At 45.8% G+C, this 13957-nt stretch overlaps 1 protein-coding gene and 1 pseudogene across 1 annotated transcript in view; one reads left to right on the top strand and one right to left on the bottom strand.

Moving 5' to 3' along the window:
- The window catches only part of LOC119409585 (GON-4-like protein), a 137543-nt gene that overhangs the window by 94575 nt on the left and 29011 nt on the right, over window positions 1-13957 (top strand). The window contains exons 16-17 of the mRNA XM_037676486.1: window positions 6885-7071; window positions 7203-7353. Of these exons, the coding sequence (XP_037532414.1) occupies window positions 6885-7071; window positions 7203-7353 (338 nt within the window). The remainder of the gene's footprint in view (window positions 1-6884; window positions 7072-7202; window positions 7354-13957) is intronic.
- On the bottom strand, window positions 8076-8224 carry LOC119410443 (annotated as a pseudogene).

The following is a 13957-nucleotide window of genomic DNA, read 5'->3' as shown; positions in this document are numbered from 1 at the left end:
CTTAATACCAGCAACCAGCTCTTTTCTTGTCCTACTCAGCTCCTCTGAGTTTCCAGACCTGAAGGCAGTGTTCCTGGCTTCCAGCAGGGTACGCACCTCTGCATTCAGCCAAGGTTTTCTGTTTGGGTAGCTTTTAACATTTCTGATAGTGGAGACTGTGTCAGTACATGTACTAATGTAACCCAGTACTGAGGATGTGTATTGGTCAAGATCAAGCGAACCTCCATTTTCAGCAGCTTCTCTGAAAACCTGCTAGTCTGTTCGGTCAAAACAATCTCTCAGTATGGGGCCACTGTCCTGGCTCCAACACTTAACTTTCTTTTGTACCGGTCTGGAGCGTCTCAGTGGGGGCATGTAAGCAGGAGCCAGGAAGATTGAGATGTGGTCTGACAGTCCTAGGTGGGGGCGGGGTTCGGCTTTGTATGCATCTTTTACGTTCGTGTAAACACGGTCCAGCGTGCGGTCTCCACGTGTCGGAATCGTCACATGCTGATTAAAGCTTGGGAGACAGTCCTTTAGATTCACGTGGTTAAAGTCTCCGGCTACCACGTACAGAGCCTCGGGGTGTTTGTTCTGCACCGAGCTGATGATATCATGAAGCTCCTGCAGTGATTCATTAGCATTAGCGTCCGGAGGAATGTAAACAACTGTGATAAAAGTCACTGTGAACTCTCGGGGTAGATAATGTGGCCGACATTTCACTGTTATTTGCTCCAAAGCCTTCGAGCATGAGCTATTTACAACAGTACAGTTCGTGGACCAACTTTTACTCACGTAAATGCACACTCCGCCCCCACGTGATTTCCCCGTTAGCTCGCTGCAGCGGTCCGCTCGAAAAAAAAGTCTGTCATCCAGCTGGAAGACTGAGTCCGGCGTTTCGCTTGTAATCCACGTTTCCGTGAGGCAAAGCACCGCACACTTCTTCATCTCTTCTGAGGCGCTCGCTCTCAGACGAAGTAAATCCATCTTGTTGTCCAACGAGCGGACGTTCGACAGAAAGAGAGACGGCATGGGGAGTTTACCGGCTTTAGCGTTAGCTCGTAGCCTCACCATAACCCCCGCCCGGCATCCTCTCCTCTTAAGCCGGGAGCAGCGCTTCCTCTTCTGCCCGCTGGAACGCCTCTGCTGCAGCTTCCAGGTAGATGACTTTAAGATCTGCATTCTGCCGAGCGTAGCTTTGAGTTTGTTGCTGATTTCTGCTATATTTCGTGGCAAATCCGCTCCTATTCTCATCAGTTCGGTTCGGCTATAGTTCACACGCATAAATCGCGCGGAGTCAGGCACAGAGTCAATATCAAAACTTCTAAAAACTGGGATTTTGGAAACTCTTTGGAAACTGGAAACTCTTGGGACATTCCATGTCCCAAGAGCTAGCTTTTGCCCCTTTTCCACTATCACGGCGCGGGTCGGATATTTCCGGCTTGACCCGTGTTTGAGGACTTTTCCATGGTTCTTGGGACCAGCTCACCTCCCAGAATTCTGGCCCGGCTTTTCAAGGGGTCCAAACGAGCCGAGCCGTGACATCAGAAACACTGTCGGTCACTGATTGGTCGGGGGAGGAGTCTGTGGAGTCTTTCCAAACAACCCGATCCGCCATTTTTTTCTCTATGCTTGCCATTAGCGATAACTCGAGGAGCGTATCATTTAGTATTTTGAAGCTATACAAAAACAATAACATCAAATATAATAATAATAATAACAAAACAATAATATCAAAGCCGTGGTCAAATGCAGAAGTGCAGGTGTTATTGTGCTTGGTGGCTGACGAAAAAAGTCAAAGCGAGCTAGATGGAGGATTGGAGGGTGGTTTGGACACGGCCACTGCTCTACTTGAATCATTTATAGAAGATGGTGAGTGTTTTCTAACTTTAAACATATTTTAAGTTACTCATCCCATCGGTTCTAAACATATTTTTAACTAACAAAAGAGGCTGACGCCATAATAGGACAACGTAGGTGCTACGATGCTAAGCTAATTTGCATAAACGCTAACTGTCCTCGGGTCCCGTTTCTCACTGTATTTTATCCAGAACGTATTTCAGCGCGTGACGGTTCGTCTCTAAACTCCACATTAAACCCTCCAAGACTCCTGGCTTCTTCTCCTGCTCCATCAGAGGAGTCTACACCTGACAGAGCTCCATCACAGCCCAGCTGCACCTCACAGAGCAGCACAACGCTGCAGCTTCTGTGCTCGGTAAGAACAGATGCAACATGTTCCACATCACTTTATTCGTGCCAATAAGAACTTGATTTATTTTATTTAAAAAAAATAATAATAAAATGTTGAATAAATACTGAATTGGGATGAAATTATGTACTTTGTACACAGGGTCCCAGTTACAGACAACAAAATGTAAAAGAAAAACAGTAACAAGATCTAAGATATGAATTAAGAAAAATATCAACTAAAAAACATCTACTAATAAAACACTAAGCACTAATAGCAGTAAACAATTAAAACAATACGTCAAACAGCAACATGAACTAGAGTTTGTGCAGCCTCATGAATATCTAACACTGTGAAGAATCACATCATGTAGCTGCTGATTTGTTTCATGTTGCTGCTGATCAGTTTCATGTTGCTACTGATATGTTTCATGTTGCTGCTGATCTGTTTCATGTTGCTGCTGATCTGTTTCATGCTACTGATATGTTTAATGTTGCTGCTGATCTGTTTCATGTTGCTGCTGATCTGTTTCATGTTGCTGTGTTCATTCGTGCTCATCTGTTCACACAGACTCATGTCCGTGCTGCTGTTCGGCGTATTGTGTTTAATGTTTTTATGCTATTAGTGCTTATCATATTTTTAGTTGATGTTTTTCTTAGTTCATATCTTAGATGTTATTACTGTTTTTATTTTATATTTTATTGTTGGATGGAACTGGGACCCTGTGAACATAATTTTGATCCACCACATGAGGTGCATATAACAATAAAGAATATCTGCATCTGTATAATACTTTCTGATTCATATTTCCATTGTTATCATTATATTATTTTGATTATTTTTAAATCAATTTATTTTTCATTTTCTTATTTGATCAGTTTCTTATTATTAATATATCTATTATAGCTGTTAGCTGCACCTTTCTTTGTTTGATGCATTTATTCAAAAACAGTATGTAGCTTGAATTAACCACCTGTTTCTTCTCTCTAGTGAAGAGAAAGAGAAAAGAGTCCAGAAAAGAAAAGTCTTATTTCATCACTGAATGAACATGAAGAACTGAAGCGGACACAGCAGGAACAACACTTGTGTCTTCTTCTGGATGAAGCCCGTGAGACAAGGGACACACAGATACACAATCATTAGTTGGACGCAGTGATTTTTATTTTTCTACATTTTTCACTTCTTACTTTTCCTATTAAACAATTTTTTTCTTAAGTGGTGTCCTTGAACATTACATTTCCTAAACAAATTTTACAATGTTAAGTTCATATAGTATCCTGATGTATGCTCAATAATCCAGGTAGAAAAATCCAAAAAAGTTCAATCTGGTCCTCTGGACATTCAAAAAAACAAAAACAAAACAAAGCAAAAAAAATCTAGAAACGTTTCGTCTCTCATCCAAGAAACTTCCTCAGTCTGAGGTGCTGTTTTCAGCTCAGTCTCTTAAATGGCACCTTCTCAGAGTGGATCAACCAGTTTGCTGCTGACAACCAGAACCAGCTGATCACATGCTCAAGAAGGACCATCAGCCTAACAATGGATCATTAGCACACTGATGGCTGTTTACTGTTCACAGAGGGCTGAGTGATACTAGCAATCACAGCATTGTAAGAGGGGGACAGTTGAACCCGGAGGCTCCACCCCTGTTTAATGATGGACGATTTCTTTTCACAAAGATGGCCTCCTTTACTCCTCTCTCAAACCATCGTTCCTCTCTGTCCAGGATGTGAACATCTTCATCCCTGAAAGAGTGACCTCTGGCCTGGAGATGAGTGTAGACCGCAGAGTCCTGGCCTGATGATGTTGATCTTCTGTGCTGGGCCATCCTTTTGGCCAGTGGCTGTTTAGTTTCCCCGATGTAAGACTGATCACCCTCCTGACACTGAACAGCATACACAACATAACTTTGTTTGTGCCGGGGAACTGGATCTTTGGGATGAACCAGTCTTTGCCGTAATATATTTTGGGGTTTAAAAGCCACTGGGACGTTATGTTTAGAAAATAAACGTCTCAGTTTCTCTGATACCCCCTCAACATACGGAATGACCACTGGTCTGGGTTCCTCCTTTTCACCTGATGGCTGACTGGAGTCCTGTTTGGGTTTCTTCTCTGTTTTCAGGAAGGCCCAGTTAGGATATCCACATTGCTCTAGAGCCTGTTTTGTGTAGGATTTCTCCTTCTGCCTGGCTCCTGAGCTAGTGGGGATGCTGTCTGCTCTGTGGTACAGAGTCCTGATGACTCCTAACTTGTGCTCCAAAGGGTGATGGGAGTCAAACTGCAAGTACTGGTCTGTGTGGGTGGGTTTGCGGTACACCTCGGTTTGCAAATGTCCTCTATCCGAGACTGAGACCTCACAGTCCAAGAAAGCCAACCTGCCATTTTTTACATCTTCTCGTGTGAACTTGATGTATTTATCCACAGAGTTGATGTGGTCAGTAAAATGTTGGACTTCCTGAGATTTAATTTTAACCCAGGTGTTGTCAACATACCTGAACCAATGACTTGGTGGTGTCCCTGAAAAGGACGTCAAGGCTCTCTTTTCTACCTCCTCCATGTACAGGTTGGCAACAATAGGAGAAGCTGGAGACCCCATAGCACACCCATGTTTCTGCCTATAATATTGCTCCCCATATGTGAAGTAGGTTGACTGCAGGCGCAGTTTCAAGAGTTGACACAGTTGTTCTGTGGAAAGCGTGGTCCTGCTGCTCAGAGTGGTGTCTGATTTTAATCTTAAACTGACCACCTCTACTGCATCATCAACAGGAATGCACGTAAAGAGTGATGTGACATCAAAAGAGACCATTGTTTCATCAGTCTCCATGATGACATCCCTCACCTTATCCACAAAGTCCATGGTGGACTTTGTGGATAAGGTGAGGGATAAGTGTGGATAAGCACTTTGATAACAGTTTATCTGTTTTAAATTGTGCTCTACAAATAAAGATGACTTGACTTGACTTGGTGTTATGTATGTGGTGTTCTGAGCTGCCAACAAGTTCATAAAGTGTTTGTTTAAATTCATACTGGAAGTTGAGAAGAATTTCCAATTGCATTTGATCTTTAATGGATCCTAAGAAAAAATTACCAGAATCTGCTCAGCTGTTATTATGTTATAAATGTTTTGTTCTAGGATGAAGTGAGACAAAAACAGTCAAAAATTCAGAAAGGACAGTTATCAGTTATCATTGATCAGTTATCAGTTATCGGTCGTACAACTGTGGCACCCGAGAGATTCAGCTGAAAGTCCTGGTGCACCTTTTATTTGGACCTGCAGAGATTTGAACAGCTGATCTGAAGCAAACAGGCAGGAGTTCACCTGAACTGACCCCTCCTGCTGTGTTTGATGGTCTCCTCCTTCGCCATCCATCCATCATCCATCCATCATCCATCCATCCGTCCGTCCGTCCGTCCATCCATCCTCTCCTGCTTCCGGGTCGTGGGAGCAGCATCTTCACCAGGGAGGCACAGACATCAACAGCCACCTCTTCAACTCTTCTAGGACCCCATGGTGTTCACAAACCAACTGACTATTTATTAAGTAACATCCTGATGCTGCTCAATAATCCAGGTAGAAAAATCTAAAAAGTTGAGTCTGGTCCTCTGGACATTCACAAAACAAACAATACAGTTTATAATAAATAAACAATAAATGTTTTTTGTTTGTTTGTTTTGTTTTTTGAATGTCCAGAGGACCAGACTTAACTTTTTTAGATTAATATGTAACAAATTTATGTTTTTAAATTTAATGAAAGACAAATTTTAAAATTTAAGGACAAAATTTAATCTAATTGTTTTCAAGTCTGTAGCTTATTGTAAAAGCAGTTTCAAAGATTACAGGACAGTGTGATGTTTTGTAATTTTAACATGAACCTTGTGCATATCTGTAAATAATAAAAGTGAAGAATTTTTAATACATCTTTATTATAAAAATCTAAACTAAAATGAAAAACACATGGGTTTAAAGCAGGCAGGAAGGCAGTAAGGTAGAATTATGAATCAGGTTTAAAAGTTACAGCTCATGAGGTACTCCATTAGAGCATGACATCTCTTCCACAACATCGTGTGACAAAGTCTTCAGGGTGTTCTTCTTCTAATATGCTTAGTGGTGGCTAGTAAGTAGCTTAAGGGAGTACTACCGCCACCACGTGGTAAGACGAGTTGGATTCTAGTCCCCGCCTACAGAGCCGGTCCAGAAATGTATATGGAAACACAACAGACCCGAGCCGATCTGAACCGACCCGAACTGACCTAATCCGCACTGTGACAGTGGAAAAGGGTCATTTGGTAACCCAGGGTCAGAGCACCGAGGTCCCCGCCTTCAGCCACTTCCCATCGCATCTTGCACCCGACTTATATGGCCCCTCCTGTAGGTGGTGGGCCCACAAGGAGGCAAAGCCATGTTACTCTTTTGGGCTGAGCCCGACCGGGCCACATGAGTGGAGTCCCTGTCACCAGGCACACGCTGATGAGCCCTTCTCCCAGGCCTGGCTCCAGGGTGGGGCCCCGGTAACCAACGTCTGGGCAAAGGACACAGAGTTCCTTGTTTTTGTTTTTCCACAAGTCTTCTGATTTTCTGAACCTGATTAAAAAATTTAAAAAAAAACACAGAAAGAAATGACTGAATGAATGAGCAAGCCTCCGATCCAACCACCTACAGAAATCAGGTCTGAGAACTCTGCCTGCTAACAAAACAAACAACTTTCTCTTTCTTATCCAGGAGGAGCTACAGCAGTTTGCCTGTTCCAAAGAGAAGGTTCACTTCCACAGCAGCTTCAACGTGTGCAACCTGCAGGGGGCGCTAGATCTCCTGCAGGAATTGGAACAGAGAGGGAAGCCTCAACATTCCGTTTGTGTTCCTGCAGCTTCCAGACGCTTGCTACCCATGATGACTCCTTCTACCAGCAGTAAGGAGTAACCTTTTCCTCTAATGTGTTTTCAGAGGGACAGTGTACATTAATTGCTGGAGTACTGAAGTCTGTCATGTAAAATGACCATTGTTAATCTTTGTGTGTGACTTGGTTCTGGTTGTATTTAGGCCACGCTTTCCCATTACTGCCTGCTGACACTGCCTGGCTGTTTGCCACACGATCCGTCTTCCTGTATCCAGAACTACTTCCTGTTTGCAGCTTGGACCCGGCCCTCTACAGCAAACGCCACAGGAGTGTTTATACAGCAGGAGAGGACGGGTACAAAAAAGCTCCAAGCTTTATTGTTGCTACTTAGTTTTTCTGATCACACACAGAGTTGTAGACTTCCACACGTTTTGCTGCTTCTCCCATTACCCACCCAAAACTCCATTGAAACCAATTAGGTATTTCTGCAGAAAAATATGGAAGGCGTATCTGGAGGGCCACATCTGATTGGACAATAAAAAACAAGGTGTATCTAGAGAGCCACATATGATTGGACGATAAGACAAAAGGCATATCTGGAGAGCCACATTTGATAGGACCAAACAAAAAGGTGTTTGTGTTAACCACAGACATATTATGTTTATGGTGTTAACCGGTTCGACATTAGCAGTTTCTCCGGTTCGACATTAGCGGCATCTCTATAACTTCTCTTTCCGCCTCTCTTAACACAGAACTTTCGGTTACATTTCAAAATAAGAGCAACATAAATGGGTAGTGGGGAGGGCTAAATGGTTTTTTTTAAATACCTAGCCATTACATTAAAAAACAAAATCTGTTTTGGTTGTTGAATAATGTGAAAATAGTTACAATCAGTGCAGCACGGGGAGGGAAGGAGGTGTGGAAGGGCCGTACGGATGCCGGAGGTATGGTCCAGGGACATGCCTGAGTGCGATGCATGCCAGGCCGACAAGTCTGCACTTAGGGGGACGAAGGTGAGCAGAGCCGCCTACAACGCTCCAACCACGGAGACGCGAGGTCTCCAATTGATGACTGAGCGACCTTCAGACACGTGGCCCCGGGAGGAACCCGGGGCTGCAAGGTGCGTTTGAAATGTCGATGGTCAATGAGTCCTGCAATTCACATTAGTTCTCGCAGCTAGCTGCGTCCATTAGCACATAAGCCGAATGATCCATTGCTGAGAGTCGTCCGCTTTTCGACATTGAGGCTGGGGCTTCTGGACAAAGGGGTTTCACTTCCACCGCACACCTCCTGGGCGCTCCATTTGCACTGGGTGGCTGGAGGCTTCAAACCCACCGCCGCGGCCCGGGCAGATCGCGGCAGAGACGGGTACCCAGGAATCACTGCGGACGGCTGAACAGGACTGCCGCACTGCTGGGTTTCGGTTCCGAGGTTCAAGCACGTGCCGAGGTTCGCCAAGCGCTGTGTTGGCCCCTGCCAGACCTCCCTCCTGTCGCGCCCGGGCCCACCCCCCCATGCCCCCAGGATGGTCCATGCGCGCTGTGCGTTGAGTGGAGGTGGAGGGGCCGCCGGAGACGCTTCCGACTGGCAGCCACGTTCGGAACTAAGGATTTTCTGGCCCCGCCGTCGCAACCCATGCCGCCTCCGGAGGGGTGCCGGAGGAGCCGCCACAGTGAGGTCCCGCGGCGGTGGCTCCTCCGCCCATCTTTTCTGTCTGGCTCTCACTCAAGATTTTTCATTCAACCTTTATTTAGACAGATAAATCCCATTGAGCCTCGAGGACTCATTTACAAGAGAGACCTGATTTCAACAAAGAAAGATGACAACAATGGACAACAGCAACAACAATAAACAATTATAAAAAGTCAAACTGCAGGGTTTTTTTTTTTTTTTTTTTTTTTTTTAACAAATAGGATGGCTAAAAGGAAAAGGTAACAAAAAAATAACCAGCTAGATTCTAAAGCGAATGTAGAAACTAAAAACGGGAACATGTCTGCATTGGTCCCTGCCAGGAGTCCAACAGAATCTTAAAGCCACTTAGAGAGGTCAATGTCGAGAGCTTCAAATCTTTTTGTAAGATATTCCAGGAAACAGGAGCAGAGTAGGAGAAGGCCCTTTTGCCTAGTTCAGTCCTCATTGAGGGAACTTTGCAGGTAATAATGTCCTGAGAGCGCACGCCGTATCTGCACTCACACAGAGACATGTAGGAGGAGATGTATGAAGGCAGCAGACCAAGAAGTGATTTAAAGATGAAAATGTACCAGTGAGAGAGTCTGCGTGAAGTTAATGGTGACCAATTAACCAGTGAATACTGGGTGCAGTGGTGGGTACGGTAGTTACAGCCAGTTATGAATCTTAGTGCACCATGATAGACAGCATCCAACATCTGCAGGGTTCTTGTAGGAGCGTTCATGTAAATAATGTCACCGTAATCAATGGAGGGAAGGAAAGTCACAGATACAAGGTGTTTTTTACAAGATGGCTGCTTCTGCCCTCCCTCCACTGTTCTCCTTCCTCCTGTTTCGCTCTCTGTGTGTCTGAAGCGCCTGGTACACACCTCCCGAACAAAAATTAAGATTATGAATCTGGTGACATGGACTTTCAACGCAGTCAACAAAATCATTTCAACAAAACGACAGGGTCCTGGAGAACCCGCTTGTCCAGCTGAGACTCACACTGTGGGGTACGTCATGGATCCGTGGGGAGTTTGGCAGCTGATGTACCTCTCAGTCTTGTCTTAGGAGAACCCTGAATATGTTTATATATTTGGATTTATGATAGTCAAGTCAACTTTATTTATAGAGCACATTTAAAAAAGAACCTGTTATCAAAGTGCTTAACAACAACAACAATCAATGAGTAAATTAAAGAGAAAAATATATAAACATATATATATATATATATACACAATACACTAATAATAATAATAACTGAAGAATTAATAAAAAGCATTTAAAAGATAGGGTCACAGATTAAAAAACACTAGGTCAATTTACACTGTATGAAATGCCTGAGAAAACAGATGTGTGTTAAGCAGGGATTTGAAGTGAGGTGGCCTGCCTGATGTTGGGGGGCAGGTTGTTCCAGAGTTTGGGGCCCATGACTGAAAACGCCCTATCTCCTCTGAGCTTCAGTCTTGTTTTTGGAACAGCCAAAAGCAGCTGATCGAATGATCTCAGGGCCCGAGAGGGAACGTACGGTTCCAGAAGCTCAGAGAGGTAAAGGGGTGCGAGGCCATTTAGGCATTTGAAGGTCAACAGAAGAATTTTAAAGACTATCCTCGTACGAACAGGGAGCCAGTGAAGGGAGGACAGAACTAGTGTAATATGTTCAGACCTACGAGTTGCGGTTAAAAGCCGAGCTGCAGCATTCTGGACGAGCTGAAGACATGAGATGGAGGCCTGGCTGATCCCAGCATACAGTGCGTTGCAGTAGTCCAATCGGGTCGTGACAAAGGCATGGACTAGTTTCTCAAGGTCGGGCCTGGACAACACTGGCTTGAGCTTAGCTACCTGTCTTAGTTGGAAGAAGCTTTTCTGCAGAGCAGAGTTGATTTGTTTGTCAAACTTGGAAGTCAGAGTCTAAAACCATCCTGAGATTTTTACCAGACTGCTTCAGATATGGCTGAAGAGAGTCCAGGTTGACAGGATCAGTGGTGGCAGTTGAGCTAGGGCTAAAAACAATGACTTCATTTTTGTCATTGTTAAAACTTAAGAAATTTGAAGCCATCCAGGCTTTAATGTCGTCCAGACATTTTAACAGAGGGTGAATGGAGCAAACACTTGCTGGTTTCACAGGCAGGTAGATCTGATAGTCATCAGCATAGCAATGGAATGAAAGACCATGTTTCCTCAGGATGGACCCCAGTGGGAGCAAATAAAGTGAGAACAGAAGGGGTCCAAGAATCAAACCCTGTGGGACCCAACAAGAAAAGGGTAGTAATGAGGCGGATACATTGTTACCAACCTTGACACAGAAACTCCTGCCACTCAGGTATGAGCGGAACCATTCTAATGCAGCACCTGTGATCCCAACCCACTGTTCCAGCCGTGATATAAGGATACTGTGGTCAACAGTATCATAAGCAGCAGTAAGGTCCAGGAGCACAAGTACCACAAATTGACCAGAATCATTTGAGATCATAATGTCGTTACAAACCCTTACTAATGCTGTTTCAGTGCTGTGGAGTTGCTTAAAACCAGATTATAAAATTTCAAAGATTCTGTTCTCATTCAAAAACTTGTTTAATTGAATGAAAACTATTTTCTCCAAGATTTTGGACAGGAAGGGAAGTTTTTGAGATTGGTCTGAAATTTGAGCAAGTCGAAGGGTCAAGTACAGGTTTCTTAATTAACGGATGAACTACTGCATGTTTGAAAACATCGGGAACCACACTTGTCACAATACTACTATTTATAATAGTAAGAACAGAGGGTCCAATCGTGGGTAGAACTTGTTTGAAAAACTACGCAGGAATGGGGTCAGCGGGGGAACCGGAGGGTTTCATCTGACCAACAACTTTGTTCAGAAATGGGAGTGAAATGGGTTCAAACTGTTTGAAGACAGCTGAGCAAGGGACAAAGACAGAGGGATCAGTTGTGGACTGGGGGATGGATAACCTAATCAACTGTACCTTATCAGCAAAGTATCTGGTAAAGTAATTGCACATGACAATGCAGGCCTCCATGCTGGCAGACCGAGGCACGTTTAAAATGGAATTTACAGTATTAAAAATAACGTGGGGATTATGACTGTTTGAAGCAATGATTTGGGAGAAGTATTTGTTCTTTTCAGATTTAACGATGCTCTGATAATCTTTCAAACACGTTTTTAACATAATAAAAGAAACCTGCAATTTGTCCTTCTTCCACTTGCGTTCAGCTCTCCTGCATAGATGTTTGGCCGCTCGAGTGGTCGCGTTCAACCAGGGGTGTGGTGCCCACTTTGGTCGCCTGATTTTTAGCGGGGCCACGAGGTCTAAGATCTTAGAGCAGGTCACATCATACCTACTGAGCAGCTCCTGCATACTAATACAGGCAGAGGTTTCAGGGACTGAAGCCTTGAACTCCTCCACTTGGGGTAGGACCTCCTCCCTGACCCGGAGAGGGCACTCTACCCTTTTCCGGCTAAAGACCATGGCCTCGGATTTGGAGGAACTGATCTTCATCCCGGCCGCATCGCATTTGGCTGTAAACCGCTCCAGCGAAAGCTGTAGATCACGATCTGATGAAGCCAATAAGACCACATCATCTGCAAAAAGCAGAGACGCAATCCTAAGGCCACCAAAACGGATTCCCTCAACACCTTGGCTGCGCCTAGAAATTCTGTCCATAAAAGTTATGAACAGAATCGGTGACAAAGGGCAACCTTGGCGGAGTCCAACTCTCACCGGGAACAAGCCCGACCTAACAGCCCGTATCAAAGGGCCCGGTACCCCATACTCCCAGAGTACCCCCCAGAGGGCCCCCCGAGGGACGCGGTCGAACGCCTTCTCCAAGTCCACAAAGCACATGTAGACTGGTTGGGCAAACTCCCACGCACCCTCCAGGACCCTGCTGAGAGTGTAGAGCTGGTCCAGTGTTCCACGGCCAGGACGAAAACCGCACTGTTCCTCCTGAATCCGAGGTTCGACTATCCAACGGACCCTCCTCTCCAGAACCCCCGAATAGACCTTACCAGGGAGGCTTAAGAGCGTGATTCCCCTGTAGTTGGAACACACTCTTCGGTCCCCCTTTTTGAATAGGGGGACCACCACCCCGGTCTGCCAATCCAGGGGAACTTCCCCCGATGTCCACGCAATATTGCAGAGTCGCCTAAGCCAACACAACCCTACAACATCTAGAGCCTTAAGGAACTCGGGGCAAATCTCATACACCCCTGGGGCCCTGCCACCGAGGAGCTTTTTAACCACCTCGGTGACCTCAGCACCAGAGATTGGAGGGCCCGACCCAGAGTCCCCATGCTCCGCTTCCTCAGTGGAAGACGTGCCGGTGGGATTGAGGAGGTCTTAAAAGTATTCCGCCCACCGACCCACAACATCCCGAGTTGAGGTCAGCAGCACACCACTCCCACTATAAACAGTGTTGGTGGCGTACCGCTTTCCCCCCCTGAGACGCCGGATGGTGGACCAGAATCGTCTCGAAGCAGTGCGGAAGTCGTTCTCCAAGGCCTCTCCGAACTCCTCCCATGCCCGAGTTTTTGCCTCAGCAACCACCCGAGCCGCATGTCGCTTGGACTGCCGGTACCCATCAGCTGCTTCTGGGGTCCCACAGGCCAAAAAGGCCCGATAGGACTCCTTCTTCAGCCTGACAGCATCCCTCACAGACGGTGTCCACCATTGGGTTCGAGGGTTGCCGCCGCGACAGGCACCGACAACCTTGCGGCCGCAGCTCTGGTAAGCCACCTCGACAATAGAGGCACGAAACATGGTCCACTCAGACTCAATGTCCCCCACCTCCCTCGGAACATGTTCAAAGTTCTCCCGGAGGTGGGAGTTGAAACTCCGTCTCACAGGAGACTCTGCCAGACGTTCCCAGCAAACCTTCACAATACGTTTGGGTCTGCCAGGTCTGACCGGCATCCTCCCCCACCATCGGAGCCAACTCACCACCAGGTAGTGATCAGTTGACAGCTCCGCCCCTCTCTTCACCCGAGTGTCCAAGACATGTGGCCGCAGATCGGATGAGACGATGTCAAAGTCTATCATTGAACTGCGGCCTAGGGTGTCCTGGTGCCAAGAGCACATATGGACACCCTTATGCTTGAACAAGGTGTTCGTTATTGACAATCCATGACGAGCACAGAAGTCCAACAACAGAACACCACTCTGGTTCAGATCAGGGGGGCCGTTCCTCCCAACCACACCCCTCCAGGTCTCACTGTCATTGCCCACATGAGCATTGAAGTCCCCCAGCAGAACAAGGGAGTCCCCAGAAGGTGCACTTTCCAGTACCCCCTC

This window comes from Nematolebias whitei, chromosome 5 (assembly GCF_014905685.2).
Source record: "Nematolebias whitei isolate Nwh7 chromosome 5, NemWhi1, whole genome shotgun sequence".
NCBI lineage: Eukaryota > Metazoa > Chordata > Actinopteri > Cyprinodontiformes > Rivulidae > Nematolebias > Nematolebias whitei.
The sequence above is the reverse complement of the archived record's forward strand: the minus strand, read 5'-3'. Positions and strand labels throughout refer to the sequence as shown.